Source organism: Mus pahari, chromosome 5 (genome assembly GCF_900095145.1).
Source record: "Mus pahari chromosome 5, PAHARI_EIJ_v1.1, whole genome shotgun sequence".
In the NCBI taxonomy this organism is placed as follows: domain Eukaryota; kingdom Metazoa; phylum Chordata; class Mammalia; order Rodentia; family Muridae; genus Mus; species Mus pahari.
The window spans coordinates 160,226,338-160,246,452 of NC_034594.1; the positions used below are offsets into that span (position 1 = coordinate 160,226,338).

The following is a 20,115-nucleotide window of genomic DNA, read 5'->3' on the forward strand; positions in this document are numbered from 1 at the left end:
TGTGTGCTTAAAAAAAAAGCAGTGTGGTATGGTAATCTTGAAAGGCTGATTAAAAACTTCTCTTAGAAGTTTTTGAACAAGGAGAAGCAAGGTAAAATAAATATGCGCTATATTATATTATGCTGATTTCATAGCACTATGCTACTAAGTACACATACATGCTTCATTTAATTTTGTCTTTCTTCACCTCTCTTCCTGGCTTGGTCGGTCACATTGAGGACCTGTGGGTTTGAATTGGCAGTAGAGAAAGAATGACTGGGCAGAGATGACAGTAGCTTAGGGCCCTAGTGTCACGAGCTCCAGTAGTCACAGTATGCACAGAGCAGTTTCTGCTGCATGTGCAGATTTTTTTCCCCTTCATCTCAGAGGTAAAAATCACTAGAATGTATTTTCTCAAATTTCCTTGTGACAAGAGTAAGTTCAGGGGCCTCGAGAGAAGGCTCGGTGGTTAAGATTTGCTGCTTTTGCTGAAGACTCACTTCTGATTCCCACCATGTGGTCAGGTGGCTCACAGCTGCCTACTGCTCTAGCTCCAGGGTATTTGGTGCCCTCTTCTGGACTTTGAGAGACCTACACTCACGTGTGCACACCCTACCTCCAACTGTTAACTTAAAAAAGCAACAAAAGAGTGAGTTCAGTCCATGATGCCATGGAATGCTGACTTTAGAAAGCATGCTTTTTGGACTTAGCCTGTTGCAAATCTTTATTCCTCCTTGGACCCCTTCAGTGGCTTCTTTCCCACTTCCTTCTAGTGTTTCCCATGCCTGTGAACCCTGTTTTCCCTTCTGGGAGCTCACAGAGTTACTGAGTCTTGTTCTTGCCCCTTTGTATTGTATCTTTCTCCAAAGTTCAATCAAGGGTAAAGAGTGTATAATCCAGCCCAGAATTTGCAACCCAAGGATACACTGATGTGTAATTTTGTGTCATTCATCCACACATTCATCAATTTAACACATTATTAGCTACAAACAACAGTTGGCACTGACTGGGCACAGTATCCCTTTCTTTGAGCCATTGAGCATAATTCAAGTCCTAAAGTTATTCCTCGGTTGGTTTCTCTCTGAAGATCATTTTTCTCCTCCCAGTGGGATTCATATATGATTCATATATGTCTTCCTCCCTCCCTCCTTTCCTTCCTTCCTTCCTTCCTTCCTTCCTTCCTTCCTTCCTTCCTTCCTTCCTTCCTTCCTTCCGTTCCAAGAGTTCTAGATGGCCATCCTCTACTACATATGCAGCTAGAGACACGAGTTCCACCATGTGTTTTCTTTGGTTGGTGGTTTAGTTCCAGGGAGCTCTGGGGGTACTGGTTAGTTCATATTGTTTTTCCTCCTATAGGGATGCAAACCCCTTTAGTTCCTTGGGTACTTTCTCTGGCTCCTTCATTGAGGACCCTGCACTCCGTCCAATGGATGACTATGCAGCAGAGAATGGCCTAGTTGATCATCAATGGGAGGTGAGGCCCTTGGTCTTGTGAAAGTTCTATGCCCCAGTAAAGGGGAATGCAAGGACCAGGAAGTGGGAGTGGGTAGGTTGAGGAGCAGGGGGAGGGGGAAGGGGATAGAGAATTTTCTGAGAGGATACTAGGAATGGAGATAACATTTGAAATGTAAATAAAGGGAATTAATAATAATAATAATAATAATAATAATAATAATAATAATAATAGAGTTCTAGATAGGCTATTTGCAGACCATCATAGCTCTTTATATTCTAGTGTCCAGTCCTACAACCACAAAGGTTTTCTTTTCTGCATTGTGAAACATCTGGTCATGCTATATCCTTACTGCACACCACAAATCAGATAGTCTTTATTCAGGTTCGAAGAGTTTTACAATCCCTGTAGCGGTGCTTTAAGCTAAAATTACCATTGATTCATTGGCCCCTATATAAAGTGATTCCCTTATTACCAATAACTTCAGTCCCATCAAGTACTTACTCAGCGCTTAGCTTTGGCCCTCACTTTCACAGCCTTTGGCTTTTTCCTAGTGATATTTTTAAGTGTATTCTGATCATGTTCTAGCACATGAGAGCTAGATGCAGCTGAGCACCCTTGACTCCACAGGAGCTGTTTCTGTAAACCTCAAACAAATGATGACTTTCCATCTCTTCCTGAGATAAAATCCTCTATTTTTTAAAGCAAAATGTTGAACCTAGAATTTAAGAATTCCACCAGGCTTAGTACTAATTCATCATTCAGTAAGTGCACTGGCTAGTCTTAAGTCAACTTGACACCATGCAAACTAGTTGTCTGAAAGACGGCAGCCTCAACTGGGAAGATACCACTATAAGATCCAGCTGTAGGACATTTTTAAAATTAGTAATCGATGGGGCAGAACCCCACACATTGTTAGTAATGCTATCCTTGGGCTGGTGGTCCAGGGTTTTAGATGAAAGTAGGCTGAGCAAACCAAGAGAAGCAAGCCAGTAAGCAGCATCCCTCCATGGCTTCTGCATCAGTTCCTGCCTCCAGGTTCCTACACTGTGTGAGTTCCTGTCCCAGTGTCCTTCCATGATAAACAGAAATGTGGAAGAGTACACCAACAAACCCTTTCCTCCTCAACTTGCTTTTTCGTCATGGTATTTTGTTGCAGCAGTGGAAGCCGTGACTAAGACTGTAAGCATCTTCAGTATATCACTGTTTTTCTACACAGTCACCTCCATGGTTTGTAGGGAAAACATTTAGAATACCTGAACAAAACTAATAGTGTATTCTCCGAGACTGCTTTCATTACAGAAAATCTTTTGTGTAGAAATTTAGACAAACCTTCATTTGCATCTTATTTTTCTTTCTAAATAGTAAATTTAAAACTTCAATAAATTATTCACCATCCAAGCTTCAGTCTGCTCATTTACAAAATTGTGATAATTAATCATTGTTTAAAGTTTGTTGTTGTCTTTTGAGATAGTGTCTATAAAGTTCTGGCTGGTCTAGAACTCCATATGTAGACCAGGTTAGGCTCACATTCACAGAGCTCTGCCTGCTTCTGCCTCCCAGTGCTGGGATTATAGGTGTGAGCCACCATGTTTGGCCTGTTGAAACTTTTGTAAATATTAATGAGATAATCCCTGAAATATGGTGCTTAGCACACTCTCCCCTCAGCTAGTATTCCCAGCAAGGCTGTGAGCTTGAAGGCATTGCTCATAAACTCTTGGTCCACAATTCCTTTCTTTGTGAAAATTTTGACTTCCCATGGTAATCAGATGTGTTCATGTGTGTGGGGTAGGGTAGAAGCGATACCTCTCTGGTCATCTAGGGCAGGGTTTTGTCTCAAATAATAGCTATAAGGTTACCTTTCTCATTGGAGGATGCACTATAGTTTCCAACTCAGTGAAGTAACTTCCCAAGCTGTTGGAACTGCAATGACACTGATAATACTTGCTCATGTTCTAAAAACTGCAGAAAATCTGTTACTAAGCCCTCATCACTTGCCTAGTCTTAATCATTTTGTGGAGGTCTTTGCTTTCTGAACCTCCAAATCACAGCACACAGTGAGTATGTTTTTCTGAAATTCTCAACAGCAGAAGTGTTTCAAAATTTGATTTTTTTTCATTTTGGCAATAACTAGATGTTTGGAGCCAGAGGATCCAAGTATACATGGGAATTCACATGTGTTTAATGGCCACTTGTGCAGTTGGGTGTTTAAACAAAACTTTTGGGAGCCTGAGTTAGGGCTGTAGCCCTTCACATGCAACCGGGAGGAAAATTTCCCTTCTATTTGTCATGTTATGCTGATGATCCCACAGCACTGGATTCTAGGGCAGTTGAGCATCTGACTTTTTGAATGAGGAATGCTCTGTCTACCATGAACTGGCTCAAGGAATTATACAGAAATAGAGTTGGAGAGAATTCTCAGAAAAGTTTAGTGTTGGCATGGAGTCATGTGACCCCCCCCCCCCTTAGACCAACTCTTGTTGTCTATCTCCTAAGCAAAATCAGTTTTGTTTCCACTTTTGTCTTTTGTGTCCCTTCACTCTAAAAGGCAGCACACACTAAAATATTTTATGGAACAGTTTTGTCTCTCAAATGGATTATCTTCAACTATCAATACTGCCCTCCCTGCTTACCTGTGTTTCCTGAACCTTGAACTTTGAGTAGTTCTCATTCTTCTCTCCCTTGCTTTGCTTTCCTTCCCCCCACCTCCTTCCCTCCCTCCGCCCCTCCGTCCCTCCCTTCCTTCCTTCCTTCCTTCCTTCCTCCCTTCCTTCCTTCCTTCCTTCCTTCCTTCCTTCCTTCCTTCCTTCCTTTCTTCTTTAACTTTCACTTAGTACACAGCATTCCCGGAAACCCCCGGGGTGCAGACAACCTGCGCATCCCATCTTCCTTTGCTGAGCAGCCACACTATTCTGAGGGTCACAGCTCTTTGCAGAAACCTGACTCGTAATTATTGCTGATCACCTGTCTGGCTTGTGCTCAGCCTCGCGGTAGGTGCTCTGCTTGCCTGCTGCCTTTCACTGTGTGTTGTTCTCATTTGCGGCCCCACACCCTCCTATTTATCCTGCTCAGCAGCCATTAACTCGCTGGCCTGTTCCTGTCCCTCACCGCTCCACAGCTGTTACCTTGCTGCCAGCCTCAGATCTAGAAAGCCACTCTTGAATTCACCTGCCAGCCTAGCTCTGGGTCCTTGCCCAGGCAGAGGAGAAAGAACGGACAGGAAGTAGATGGCCTGCCACATGCTATTGAAGGTATCACATTCTCCCTGCGTCCGGGGCAGCCTGAAACATCAACGCAAAGCGTTCGTGCCTCAGAGGAACACAATCTTGGATCAGTGCGGAGCCTGCATGGATGAGTCACACGTGTTCAAATATTTCAGCTGACAGAAGAGGAGCCACGAGGACCTAGATACTAAGTACAATAAAGGCCAAAGTCTCCAGAATTACCAACAATATGCTTTATGGTAACTTGAAAATATTCAGAAAAATATGAAAATCCGAAGATCCACACCAGAGTTGTGGGTCTGCAGAATATTTGTCTCATGGGGTATCATTGTCTAAACTCCGTCTCTGCACTCAGGCATTTCTGTTATTTATAAACTCCCTCAAGGTCCACCTTCGTGTCTGCACTGTCTACTTTCAGGAAAACACCGATGACTGAAGTTATACAAAGCCAGTGTTCCTTCGTACAGTGCCTAGTCTAGATGTCTCTTCTCATGGGTGTGACAACTCCACCTATAGATCTCATTCTCTTAATGTCTTCATGGAGTGATTTTCTATGCCTGGCTCATAGCATTGTCACAAAGGTTAAATAGGTAATTTAGAAAGGTTATAGTACTACCATATAGCAATTGACAAACTGGGGATCACAGAGACCCCAAGAGTGGTATTTCTCCTATGCCCGAGGATGATCTCTTCTGTGTGTGCTGTTACAGAAAAAAAAAAAAAAGTATTAATTACACACACATCATGCTACTGAAACAGAATGAGGACAGCCGTGAATTCAGTCATCGCCCAAGCTCTTTACTTTTAGCTTCTCAGCACCCTTAGTACATGGGTAATGGTATTCCCATCTTCATGGTTGAGGAAGTTGAGGCCCAAAGAGTTTTGAATGGCCTATCCCAAGAAAGTACAGCCAAGAGTTGGCAGTGCCAGGCCAACTCTGACTCTTTCTGGTTGACATTCCTAATGACGCATTCATCTCTCCCTTTCGGTGCCGAATGGTGGGAGTCACACTTCTAACTCTATCTTACTAACTAGCACTTTTTATTTTTATTTATTCCCCCCTCCCTGGGACACTGAGTGTCTACAGGATTAGGCACATCCTCTCCCACTGAGGCCAGACAAGGCAATCTTCTGCTACATATGTGCTTAGAGTCTCAGACCAACCTATGTAGGCTCTTTGGCTGGTGTCTTCATCTCTGGGAACCCCCAGGGGTCCAGGTTAGTTAATACTGTTGGTCTTCCTATGGGGTTGCAATCCCCTTCAGTTCCTTCAGTCCTTCCCTTAACTCTTCCATAGGGGTCCTGACCACAGTGCAAGGCTTAGCTCATCTGTGGATAGGTTGTTGATATTATCTTTAAAATATTTGCCAATCTGTTGGGACCAACAGTGCTACAGTGATTCTAGTCTATGGTGAGCCAATGGTTTACTCCAAATCCAGTTTTGGGGTAAATTTTATTCATGAGCAAGAGCTAACTGTGTGGCACCTGAAATCTAAGCTCTTCCTTGTCTTATTATATATAGCAAACTTTACCTGGATAGGAGGGGAATTTCTTCAGAGTTGTCTAATTGAGCCACAGTTTTCAGTAATATGTCAATAAAAAGGGATTGTGAGTCATCTCAACATTATGTCTTTACATCAAGAAAAGCATGTGGGACCATGTCTACAAATGGTCCCTATGCTTTCCCCCTTCCTGCTATGTGTGCTTTCTGAGTGGTGACTGTGCCATCCCCAAATCTTTGAATAGGCTCATGGGCCATTGGCCTGCTCTGACCACTGGATCATTTGCACATCAGACACAGGCAGAGGCTAGGAGAGAACCTGTATGTTACATTAATGGGAATTTTCCTACCGCCATCAGAATGAGCCGAGAGCAGTGTTCAGTAGCTGTCATTCTGGTTGCCATCAAGCACTCTGCTGGTTAGTCCACTCATGCTGGCCCAGGACAGAATGAGCCAGAAACAGGCAGCAAGCTGGTACTGGTGCCTGCCCACTCTGCCCTGTGCGCAGTGGCTTTCTCCTTTCTCTTTCCTTTTTCACATTTATTTCTCAGGCATTTACAGAAAGGCAAAGCTCTTGGGGCATAGCACTGGAGTGATTATACTAACCTGTTAAACTGAGACAATGAATGTGTCACTTCATTGTCTGCCTTTACAAATGACAGGCAGAGTGCCTCCCTGTGGAGCAGAGTTGCTAAACCCCTGCTGTCTGTCTGAGTGTGGGAGAGCCTGTAGAGGCTGATACATCTAACACAGGGATGCCTTCCCTCAACCACCACTGCACTTATTGTATTTAATATTGATTTATTCCTGTTTGTATTCTTTGGTTTGTATGCATATTCAAGCCACTGAGTGTGCGCGCACGTGTGTGTGTGTGTGTGTGTGTGTGTGTGTGTGTGTGTGTGTAAGAGGGTAACCTCCAGGAGTTTGCTTTCTCCTTCCTTTTATGGTCTGTTCACTCAGGATCACACCCAGGTCATCAGACTTGGACCCACTGAGTTTGTCTGAAAACCAGCTGATGATACTCTCTATAGCAGCTCTCAATGACATATTAGTTTTCTGCACCGTGTCCTGTGTGATTGTTAAGACTTAATGTCCAAAATCCACATGGGAAATTATTCATTTCCTATAAATTTGCTGCCTTTACACTAATGTTTTATTCTTAAAATTTTACATCTAAATAAAGCACTGAGCCAAGGATGGGGTTTTGACCAAAGGTGACACAGCTGAATGCTAAAATGTTCTCAGGGGCAAGAAAGGAAGGGAAACAGAGAGAATCGGGAGTTTTGTCTAGTTGCCTTTTAATGAGAAACTCCTTAGAAGCCCCTCCTACTTCTCAAGACAGCTGTAACTCTAAGAGTTCATAGGGAACAAATTGACTCTTGGCTTTCCAGACGGTCTTAGACTGTTTTAAAAGATGAGACTGACAGGTTACAAAGGCTGCTGAAACCTTAGAATATTTTAATGTAGGATGGCATAATCCAGAGGACAGAAATGACAACTTTGGATGTATTAAGAAGTCCGCAGACACAGTGGCTGACATGTGCATACAAACACCCACACATGAGCTTGCAGTTAGGTGACTACAATTCGGTAGCCCCATTATTCCCTGGTTCCTTCTCTGGCTGGTTTAGAGTCTCTGTTTTCCAAGCCCAGTGTTTAGAAGTACAAGGTGCATCTTGCCTTAAGTAATCAAGCACAGTTAGAGCTGAATGTCCTGAGGTGAACAAAGTCAAAAAGAGAATTCCATCGATTGGCCAGCCTCATGCTGGCTCCTTCCTCCCAAAGAGGGAGCATGCAGAACTAACCATACAGTTGCTGTCTTACAGAATCAGGCCTTTGTGATCAAAGCATCGCATGGAGTGAGATTCACAAAAGCAGGGAAGGGGAGGGGCCTGGCAGGATATTACAGGATAAGGTGTACTGCTACTTTAAAAATTAAGCATGCATGCCCCACCTGACTCCCTCCCACTGACTAAGGTACCAGCTTGAAAGCCTGGACACCTCAGTTGCTGAGGGGCCACCAAGCAGCCTGCACTGAGCTACAGGTAACCCTTTTGAGCTGTGGGGAAGAGTAGCCAGAGTGACAAGTCTTACTCAGGGCCTTCATACTGCTGGGGGCCTATTTCCTAGATGTAATGGGGAGGGGTGACAACAGGGTTGCCAGGCAACCTGGGACAGAGGTCCTGTCCAGGAGCTATTTCTCACACTGAGGGGACTGGTTGAAATGCAATAAAGAAATAGTAACTCAGCTTATTTATCAATACAATTACTTACACGGCATTAGGAATCCATATTTAACCTCCAAATATGGAGTCATATGCAGAAACATTAACACAAATGCTTGATAAATATTAAGGCACAGGGCAAGCAGATGGTATTGAGTTTCTAATCAGCTTTGCTGTGAGCTTAAAGTAGCTGTGCAGGCTGGGATGAGGGGAAAGGCCCAGAGTGCTTAGCTAGCTGCACTTTGGGCAAATGCAAGTTCGCTCTGGTCACAACATATGGTGTTCGTGAAAAGAGCTAAAGGATGCTTTACTGCATTAATTAGAGTGGGTGGTGCCAATTCTCTGGGGTTGAGTAACAGCTCACAGTAGCTACAAGCCTCTTCAACTCACCATCATGCATAAATACACAAACTGATTGTCCTATAGGTCGATGATCGTGATTTGTCCAATAACCTTAAGATCTTTGTCATAATTTTTTGACTCTAAGTTGTGTGGTTCAGAATGGACTTTGAGAAGTTCTCCATTGTTTTTGTAGGGGGCATCAGATCTTCACTCTTAGAATAAACTGTTGATTTCTTGTGTGTTGCTCACCAGGCACCAGCTTCGACTCACGTTTCTGTCCTCTCTAAGGACACCCTTGCTCTGCCTTCCCTGTGAGAGTGTGTCTGCAGTCTCCCAGAGATGAAGCATCTCCGTGCTCAAGTGCCTAGCCTTCCCAGTATTTCTGGTGAACAGTGCAGACCTGGATATTAATTTAGGAATGCTTCATCGGGTGAAGAATACTTTTTTCGTAATCATGCATTACCTGGCTCTCTCACCGGGCTTCCTGTGTTACACTATTAAAACATTGATCCTTGCCTATTTGGCTTCGGTTTTGTTGTTGGCTGCCTCGCAGGGCATTTTCCCAAGGCTGGAGAACGTGGGTGCTTTCAAGAAGGTATCCACTGTGCCGACCCATGCCACATGTGGATTCCCAGGCCCCAGCAGTTTTTGTCGTAGCCCGGTGGCGGCTGAGCATATGCAACTGTGTACGGAGAGGCTGTGTATACAGGACTGCCCCTACCGCTCTGCCTCTCCTCCCTATACTGCCCTACTAGAAGGCCTCCAGAGCTGCATCCCTACAGACCACGGTGATCTCCACCCTTACTCCAGAAGCAACACCACGAGCTTCATGTTTGGAAGTCACCAGAACTGCCCGTCTCTACGGGTTCCGAGGCTGGCAGCAGAACTTACCTTAGCTGTGTGGTTGAAGCCTGAGCAAGGAGGCGCTATGTGAGTAACACAAGCTACGTTTCTAGTTTTCAGTTGTCCTAGAACCCCCGTGAAATGGGAAGTTGTGAAAACAATTGCAATCTGAGGTCTCACCTAGAAATTAAGGGAACAGTACAGCTGTGCACCTGCGGGGGCTACAGTTGAAGACCAGCCGCTGGGTTAGTCTTCCCTTTTCTGGCTCTATAATGTGAGTGTTGTTTCCTGAAATGTTTTCAATCTGTTGAAAATGGAAATGGAAATTGAAAGTATTGAAATAGTTGCATTGGGGAGCAATATATCTGAACATACATCAAGTACATATGTAATATATATTATTTAGCATAACACACAATAGAATTATATATTGATACACATCAATTATATCAGAGTCATTTATTATTTATTCTTTTTATTTCTCATAGGCTAGCTGAACTTTTGGTCCTAGCCTTTGGAGTCTAGGCAAGTTGAGAGTACATTTGTAGGCACAGGTGGCAGTAATTGAAACAATTGTTTTGTTCCAAGTCTTGCTTAAGGCTGCTCTATACAAAATGTCCCTACTAGAAAATAATTTTTTTTTCTAGGCAGGTAGCTTTCTGAAGGTGTAGGGCTGTTTTACTTATCTTTTTCTCAATAAACATTTCAAGTGATGAATGGAAGATGTTCAACAATAGAGTTGAACATGCAGATAGCACCCCACCTCCCTCACAGTGCAGTCTTTGACCCACATGGTGTCCCCATCCTCAGAAGTTCTCAAGAGCTCCCTGACTCCTGAATCTGTTAAGGATGCCCTCGACCTGACTAGGAGTGAAGCTTTTGTGTGACCAACTTTGGTTTGTGTAGTCATAAGCTCTTCCTGCTGTCACCTCTTCTCTCAGTGATAGTTGACTACAGTGCCCTAAGTAATACAAGACCTGTTTAGAAACATCAGCAACATTTTGACTGATCTTTATTTAATTTAATGTTTAAATTTTGCTATGTATGTGTTTACATGTGTACATGTAAGTGCAGTGCCTGTAGAGGCCAGAGAGGGCTTTGAGAACCTCGGAGCTGCCTCTGTGGATACTTATAAGCCACCGTATGTGGGCTCATGGGCTTGTGGGCTCGTGGGTTCATGGGCTCTGGGAGCTGCACTCAGGTCCTTTGCATGAGCATCAATCGCTCTTAGCCTTTGAACATCTCTCTGGCTCCCACTGATCTTTTATTTGTTTAATATTTGCTTTTGCCATTTTCTTCCATGCATGATATGTGTTCTAGAACGTGTGTTCACCTCATCTTTGTCTCCTAGTAGTCTTGGGCATCTGCCCTTGGGTTGCTTGCTTGGTGGGACTGTGTTGGGGAACCTAGGAAACAAGGAAACCTTGCCATCTCATGGGTGAACGTGACTTAGCATCTTAGGTACTTACGTTTCATCCACCAAGGGAAGGTTCATCATGCATTTTACTTTTGTTTGAAGTTTAGAGTGAAAATAATTGCAGTTCCTGTTTCAATTGTGTCCCCTCCCCACCAAAAAATAGTCTTCTATGTTTTACTGCTGGAAATGTTAGGAAATTGAAGCTACTTGTCAAGCTACCAGCATCCGAACTCTTAAAACAGCTTTTCAAGTTCACAGAGTCATCTCTGTACCAAACAGCCCTTCTGCTGGCTTCCTTTCCTTATGATAAGATACAGGGCGTTCCTAGAGGTGCTGGCATGAGGTTTATAGTTTGGGGGAATCTGTTGCTTGTATCAAGGTCATTTCATTCTTGATGCTAAAGCACCTATGGGAATTGGGGGAACTTGGGGGTGTTTGCTCCAGATAAGTAAAACAAACAAAACATGGATTATCCAATTACTGTGTATTCAGGAGCAGAATAAATCCAGTTCCTAAATATTTTACTACCTGCCTCCGTCTCACATTTATTATCTACCAAAGCTAGAGTGTTTACAAGCAAACAAAATAGCAAGGGAGATAATCAATAACATATTAAGAAAAGCATTTTCAGCAAGCTTGGGGAAATAAGTCTGCATTTGGTAAATACATTCCTATGTAATGATTGAATTCTCACTTGTAGATTTTATACTCAAGACAAATGAACAAAGAAAAACTCTCAAAGTCCCAGAGAAATAGGAAAATGGCAGATTTTTTTCATGTCAGTAAATCACAAATATTCAATTACTAAAGCATTAAAAATAGCCTGCAGTGGAATGTATGTATGTATGTATGTGTGTATGTATGTATGTATGTAGTTATGTATGTGTGTAGATATTTTTAAAGCTTTTATCTAAAATTATTTGCCAAAATTAAAAATGCCTTATTTCATATTTTACCAAATGCTGGCAGAAAGAACAATAAGTTAATGCCAATAAAGGAGAGACTGGTACTCTGCAACCTTACTCTGTTTTCCAACTTGGGATAAACATATATGAAAGGAAAAGAAGGATAAGTTTGAAACTTCTTTTGCATCCATTCTTGGGTGGCCCAACATTACCTTTAACTCATGAGTTCTCCTGACTGATTTTGATTACTTTGAAGTCTGTAGTGTCTGATATATCCTTCAGGTCCCCAGAACCCTGGTGCTCCGATGGGAGGAGTCTCATTCCTACCTAGATGGCAAAGCATGTTTAGTGAACAGGAAGGAGGACTGTTTAAACATCTTTGATGTGAGAATAGAGTTTTGCGATCAGTGATGCATGCAGAGGTGCCTGGTCTGAGTGATGGCAGTCAGGTGAGGGGGGGCAGCGCTGGGCTCTGAAAGGCGCCCCAGACAACCCATAGAGGAGTGACCTTTGAAAACAATCTCAACCCAGAATGGTGGCACTCACTCATCATCTCAGCACTCAGGAGGTTGGGCCGGAGAGCCCGCGAGATCAAGCCCATCCAGGGCTGTGTATCAAAACTGAGTCTTTAAAGTAGTGTAAGTGTAACTCAAGACCTAGAGCCTTCCTGAAAGTTGTTTTATGTCATCGAAATCCTACTTAATCTTATTCTTGGAGAGAAAGCTTCAGTCCAGAATCCCTACACCATGTCAGTGTCTCAGCTGGACTGCAGTCACGGAAGACGTAGGTGGCCATCTTCCACACACTGCTCCTGGCTTCTGGCCAGCGCATGAGGAGGAGGAAGAGACGGCGACTGTTCAGTCTTCATTTCATTCCGGGAATCAAATAGAGCAATTCTGACTTCAGGGCTAATAACTCAGAGCGTTCCATGGACTCCAAATTCATTTGACATTAAAAGAAGAAGAAGAAAGATTTGCCCTGGTGATTCAATACCCATGTGGGATCCGGTGTGTCCTACCACTTCCTATAAAAGGAATAGCAGGGAACTAATGGGCCAGTAGCCTAAATGTTAGTTTTCCAGTAGGATGCGACTCCTTTACTCTCTGTCATGAATCTCTGATGAAGGGTGTTGAGGCTCTGGGGAAAATATTGTAAATAAGAATTCCATTTTTTTTTCTGAAGTAGAATGACTTCTGTTGGAATAGGGTTTCTAGGAGTGTAATGAGAGTCAGGTACTTACTCATAGCACACCGCTTTGGGTGGGACCCGGGTCACTTTAACAGGACAACGCCTCAGCTTGTGTCGTTTTGCTTGGATGCTGACCTTTCCTGTCTTTTCTGGTTTCTTCCTTAGGTGTGTGATAGAAAAGACAGTGGATGGGCAGATTGTGTTCAAAGTTACAATATCTGAGAAAGAGACCATGTTTTATTATCGCACAGTAAATGGTTTGCAGCCTCCAATAAAAGTAATGACACCAGGGAGAATTCTTATGAAGAAATGGATTCATCTCACTGTGCAGGTGAGTAAAATAAAAAATATTTAACATTTGGTTAAACACGGAGATCTGTCTTCCTGTCTTTTCCTTTAAATGGCACCTACCCAGAAAAGCTAAAGTTGCATCTAAATCCTGGGTCTATGTAGATGACAGTGAAGGAGGACAGATATTTCAATGACCTCATGGTGTATCTGACGGTGTGTTAGCAGTTTCTCCCCCCAACCCCCTTAAGCTGCTGTAAAACTCTCAGCCCCAGAGCTGAACAGTAATGATGCCTTGAGCACTAATCACATGTCCAGAGAATTTCTGTTTTATTTGGTCCCTGCATTTTATGTTTAGATGTTAAGCCCTTTAGAGTCCAACACTGATCTCACGAGTCGTGGCAGGCTTTAAATCCTTGCTCGGTTCCTACAGCTGTCTTTCTCAGATAGTGTCTGTTGATGTGAATGGAACTTGGCTGTTGCATTAAATCGGTGACCTTAGAACTAGTGAACTTTGCACTTGAGGCACTCAGAAGGTGTTATATGATCATTGTCGTTGTCACCCACCATTTGGAAGAAACTTCTAGGCCGTCAGATGCTGAGATTGCTGTGAAATTTCTGGCATTTGCAGTGTCTAGAATAGAGACAGACCAGCCTTTTGTTTCTTCAGGGCTTCCTGTGTCTCAGTACTGCCAAACCCACTCTTGCTTTTCAAACCAGAGGGAGAGCATGCTCCATTTCCCAGAAGGTGCGCCCATATGAGCACTCACCCAGGGACCAGCAAAATTCCTCCCCACATTTTATGGAAATGATCTTTGACTTCAAATACACATGCTTGCACATACATATAGATGTGTATATACTTTTACACACACAAATATATCTATGTATATCTGTATATGAAGAAAGCAAGCATATAATGTATCTCTCTCCATGTTTTCTGATTATAACTATGGAAAATATAATATTTTGGCACAACAGTGCAGTATCAACCTCTAAAGGAAAATACACACACACCCACACACACCCACACACACACACACACACAGAGAGAGAGAGAGAGAGAGAGAGAGAGAGAGAGAGAGAGAGAGAGAGAGTTGGTGGATTGGTTTTAGGAAGGCGTTCAGAAAGTTTTCATACCTACTCTATGTTTTTGGCTAGAATTTGAGCTTAGTACCTGTGGGTGATGAGGCTCAGGGTTCTCTTGTGTTTCTGTGCCACTGAGATCGGTGCAGAGAGTGGATCCCACCTAACATCGGCTCTGTAGTAACAGCTGGACTCCATTCTGGCAATCCTCAGTTGAGACTGGTTTAGTAATTAACAGATAGGGAACCACTTGTCTTATTTCTAAAAGACGCCCCTTCTAACAATTGATTGGTGCAACCAAATTGGGCCCTAAGTTTTAAAATGAGGACGTAGGAAATTTTATATAAAGGGACTTTGCAGACTGTGCCAAAACAGCTGTCTCTTTCTGTCAAATTTTGGTGTCTGCAACAATGAAGCCAATCTTTCTAGTTGCCTTTGTTTTGGCTGATCTGTGAAAACGGGCAGAGCTTTAGCAGACAGTAGTTCTTGAAAACTTTAAGAGGCAAGTTCCAAATGCAAAGAGGTACCTGTGTCTGAATGGCTGTCTCTGGAGCCCAGCATCATGGGGGTCTCCACCGGAGTCTCGCCATCATTTTTAGGCATGTAGGTGAAGTCATCTATCTCCTAGTTTAGGTAACATTTTGATTTTAATTCTTCCCTTCTTTAAAGAGTAGCATACTGACGGCTTAAGATTACTTATTTATTTATATTTCATGGGTATGAGTGGTTTGCCTGCATTTAGTTAAGTGCACTTCTATGTGTATAATGCCAAAGGAGGCCAGAAGTGGGTATCAGATTTCCTAGAACTGGAGTCACTGGGATTAGGGACCACTGGGTGGTTGCTGAGAACTGAGCCTCAGCGCCTGGAAGAGCATCAAGTTGTCTTAGCTGCTGGGCTGTAACTCCACGTCCAGACCTGATGATTTAATGAAGCTGCATATAGTTTAAACTGTTTGTCTACCAAGGGGCAAATTATTCTTTCTGATTTATACATGTTTTTCTTTTTCTTTGTTTTAAATTTTTAATTGAGTTTTTGAGGCAGGGTCTTGACTGACAGCACAGACATTAAGCTGTTGCCTAGACTGGCTGCAAATTGCCCAGCTCCCTGCTTCTGATTCCTAAGTGCCGAGATTACAAGCTTGTGCCGCTGTGCCTGGCTATTAAGTTTTTAGAATAAACTCGCTGGACTCTAATTAAGTCACAAATGAAAACATCACACAGCCTGATTAATGACGCTGATTAAGCCCTTGCCCATTCCCAAATCCATACATGTCACTGAACCTCTCGCTGTTGGAATGGCCATTCCAAAGCACTGGGCTTCTCTCAGAGTCTTAGATGTTCACCGGCAATTATATTTTTATTCACTTATTGACAACAAAAACCGAAAGCATAATTAGATTTATAACCTCTTTCATGACTGTTGTGTCTGTTTGTTACAATGTATAAGCTATATAAAACACTGGACAGCATTGTAACATTGTAACACTTCCATGTGTGCATGCAAAGTGCTCTGATCAGCTTTTCCCGTTTAACGTTTGGTCTTGTATGTGTATTCATGTGTGCATATGTGTGTATGTGTATGTGTGTGGATGCAGGTATCCACGATGGACAGAGAAAGGGATCACATATCCTGTTCCATCACTCTCTCCATTTTGTTCCCTTGAGACAAGATCTCTCACTGCGCTGGGAATTTGGCTATTGACTAGCATGCTTGAGTTATTAAATCTCATATCTCCATTCCTGACAGCACACTAGGCCAGGTGCACAAAACCATGTCTAATTTTTTTTGTAGGTGCTGGTGTTAGAATGCAGACCCTCATACTTGCACAGCAATCTTGCTTATTTACCCAAGGAGCCAGCTTCCCAAGTGTCTCCATTTTTTTCCCTGATGCTTCTACCACCGTGTCTATTGATTTGTTTGTTTCATATTCTACATATGGCAGTGTAATGTCTGTCTTTCTATTCACTTTTTGAAAATGATGCAATTATATCATAATGTCAAAAATTATAAAAATTAGAGATGACAACCAAGTACCCACTATAAGAGAATAAAAACATAAAATAAAAAAATCTCTCACACACACAAAACCAACCAACAACAAATTAGTATATATACACATACTCGCATCCAATCAACAACAAAATTATACGTACACACATCTGTCAAAATAAATCAAAGGGACTAAATATTATTGCAGGCATGGTTGTTAATACTAAAGTGGATATTCCTTCTCCTACCCTGAGCTTATCTGTCTTCTGCTAAACACTCCTTGAAGAGAGCAAAGACTGAGGGAAGCTCAGCCTTTCCCTTGTATGTGATGCTGCCCGGTGAGTCAGTGGGAATGGCTAGAAATAAGAGCTGACTGGAATAGCTCTCTTTCCCTGCTCAGTAGCGTAAGAAAACCAAACATATCCTGGGATTCAGCTTACTTGGGACAGACTGATTATTTCCCCCAACTCCGCAGGACAAGCCTGCACGGAACTCTTCTGTTCCTCTGAATCCTAGGTTCCTGGAGAAAGCCCACACAAAGTGGCAGAATAGCAAACCCACTGAATAGAAAGCGCTTTAGGACTTCCTGCCACCCATAACTGTTCCTTTTTTGTGGCCTTGCCTCTGTATGCATTTGTGTAGTCATTCCTAATCCCTAAGCCCTATTTAGCGGGCCCCTGAGCTACCAACCTGATATGTTCTTCAATGAGCTCGCTTCAGTGATGTTCCCCGGGGCTACACTGGGCCACTCGGTAGATGTTGGATTGCACAGCAGTGCTACTTGCTGAGCTTCAAAGAAATGTGACTGTGAACTTCTCTCACAAAGCACCACATGTGGTGAGACCTTCTCAAGACGGAGCCCCATGGCAGCAGCGTGTGTGCATGTGTGTATTTTCAGACACACGGGCATGTCTTAGTCACTAGCTCACCCTGAAGCTGCCGGGTCGTGGGAGTTCAGATAACCTCTGGATTCTGCATGTCTCCATCGTGAGGTCTACTTCCTGTCTCCCCAGAGCCTTTCCCTTCTAATGACTGAAGTCCCTGAAGTCCTTCTCCTTGCTGCTGAACCACTGTGGGTTCAGTGCTCTCTCAGTATTTCCTTCCCTCTGTCCCTGTGACTTATGTTCAGAGGGTTCATTTAGCATCCACTTCTCACAGACAAAAGGAGAATATCGAGCCATGGAAATGGCACTTGTCACCAAATATGATGTAATTAGTCCAGTCCCCAGGGGTCTGCAGAGTTAAGGGAGAGGAGTGTGTCCTGAGAGTTATCCTCTGAACACATACAACCTGCCTTCTGGTCATCAAATGCAAGCCATGGGACACACATGCACACATACAATGAATAAATGCATGATGTAAGAAGCAATTTAAGAACTCAGAATGTTAACATCCCCAGAACAGTTTTTAAACACTTTTAGATGATTAAATCCCTGGGCAATAAAGATACCAGGAAGGGCCAGCCATAGGAAACAGAAGAGACCTAATATCCTAACACACACCGTCCTAGTGATGGCGTCTAGTGATGGCTTCATCAGCATTTGTGTGAAAACCAGCATTTTGAGATAAAAACTGTCGGGAAAAGGGAAGTTTGTAAATTAATATTCATTCAGGGACTTCAATCTTAAATGGTTGCTGATTTAAATTTTGTTTTGGGGGTTTAACATACTGGCCATTTCAGATTATGTAATAAAGAAATTTTATTAAACCATACTTTTATATTGAAACTAAGAAAATCAGTTCATGTTTTCATTAAGCACAATAGGGATAATCTTTGTAGATCCTTAAGGGCTCAATATTAATATTGGATTCATATATATTGCTATTACTATAAGATAGGTATAATTTTAGAATATGTAGAGGAATTTTATGGAGTATTTTGTTGTGGATTGGCAGACAATACTACTTGGAAGCATTTAGCTGCATGCTACCCCAAGCATTTTGCTGCATTTAGCCCCAAGTCTCCTGTGCAAACTGTCTTTGCCATGTAAGAGACTCACACACTTCATGGACCCTAAAGTTTCAAGGGGTCACCAGTTGAGTCTCTCTGGAAACCATGCTGACTTGCAGGAAGCCACTGACTTGGTGTCGGGGGAGTGAAGCTTCAGGGACTGTTTTAGCTGTGGGTCCGTTCACATGGTCAACGGCATCGCAAAGGCTTCTGGGTACACAGACCAACTGAGTCCCAGAGGAGCCTAGCCACATCAGCATGAAGAGGGACATCTTGATACGGTGTGGAAAGAAGGGATCGGTAAATAAGACTGAGCAGCCAGGAGGGAGAGGAGAGGGATTATAGGGTCCCAGTTTGTTTGTGAACTATGTTGTTTTGATTTATGTCTTCAGTTTGAAAAAAGGAAAACTATTAGAGCTCTGGGGATAGACACTCAGTTTAAGAAACAGTTTGTTAGACTAGATAAATGAGTATCCCGACCTTGGAGTATTTATACATATGCACAGTTAATAAAGCTGTTTCAATGCCCCTGGTGATGGGGCCTGGGCACGGAACAGGGATGCCATGGAAGTGCCCTCAGACGAGAAGCTGTCTAGCAATGTTCACAGCAGTTCTACCTTGACTCTCACCCCCATTTCAAGGTCTCCCAACCATATTACTCCTTTGATGATTCTCATTGATTATGCTCATAACTTCATGAGCCTAGCCATATAAGCACATGTGGGTGTTAAATATCATCTCTTTGGGCAGAGCCATCTGTAGTGATTTGGCCAGCACCTAAGTTAGTTGAATGTTTTGGGGTTATTCAGAGCAAAGTTAGAACAAAGAACTTATAAAGCTTTTTTGGAACAAGGAGCTAATGGTTAGAATGATGTTTTGAGGTGTGGTTTGTGTAATAACATTAACTATCTTACATGATCACATTGTAAACGCTGATTGAAGTGGTACTGCATTAACTCAGACGATTTTCACTGTAGAGTTCAGAAAACACAGGGCCCTCAAGAATTAATACAGCCTGCCCATATACAGTATTAAATTCATTTGACATTAAAATAAAATCCATAGATTACCATAAGGGCTGTAAAGATGGGTCAATGGTTAAGACGGTTTCTTGCTCTTACAGAGGACCAGAGTTTGATACCCAGAACTCACAATGGGCAGCACACAACAGTATGTAACTTCTCTAGCTCAGGAGATCCTGTATCTTCTGTGATCTCAGAGGACACCCATGCTGACACACAAACATGCACATAAGTTAAAATGAAATATTTTGACAACATACTTGCCATAAAACAAAGTCATTTTAAAAATCCAAAGGGTCATTTTCAAAGTTCTGTGACCAACAAGAGTAAAATGCCACAGGAACTGAAGACTCGATTATAACAGAAATATAATTTGATATATTTGTAGATATTCTTACATTTTTACCATATATATGTATGTGTATATATATATATATATAATGTTTTACATATTTATACATCCATAGAAAGAGTCTATATACTTTACAGCTTTATCTCTCATTTCTATAAGTGACTTAAATGTACAACAAGATTATTTTTTTGTAAAGTACCACTTACCAGTTCTAGCACAAGTCAGTGCTGAAGAGATGGCTCAGTGTGTAAGAGTTTTTACCACTAAGCCTAGCAGCCCCAGAACCCAAATGATGGAAGGAGAGAACTGACCCACGTAAGCTGTCATCTAACATCTAGTCTTGCTTTGG

The 20,115-nt window shown here is 42.6% G+C and overlaps 1 protein-coding gene across 1 annotated transcript in view; it reads left to right on the forward strand.

The window, feature by feature from the left end:
- The first annotated feature begins 9,178 nt into the window (after window positions 1-9,178).
- Window positions 9,179-20,115, forward strand: part of Ush2a (usherin) — a 678,886-nt gene continuing 667,949 nt past the window's right edge. The window contains exons 1-2 of the mRNA XM_021198607.1: window positions 9,179-9,654; window positions 13,243-13,408. Of these exons, the coding sequence (XP_021054266.1) occupies window positions 9,179-9,654; window positions 13,243-13,408 (642 nt within the window). The remainder of the gene's footprint in view (window positions 9,655-13,242; window positions 13,409-20,115) is intronic.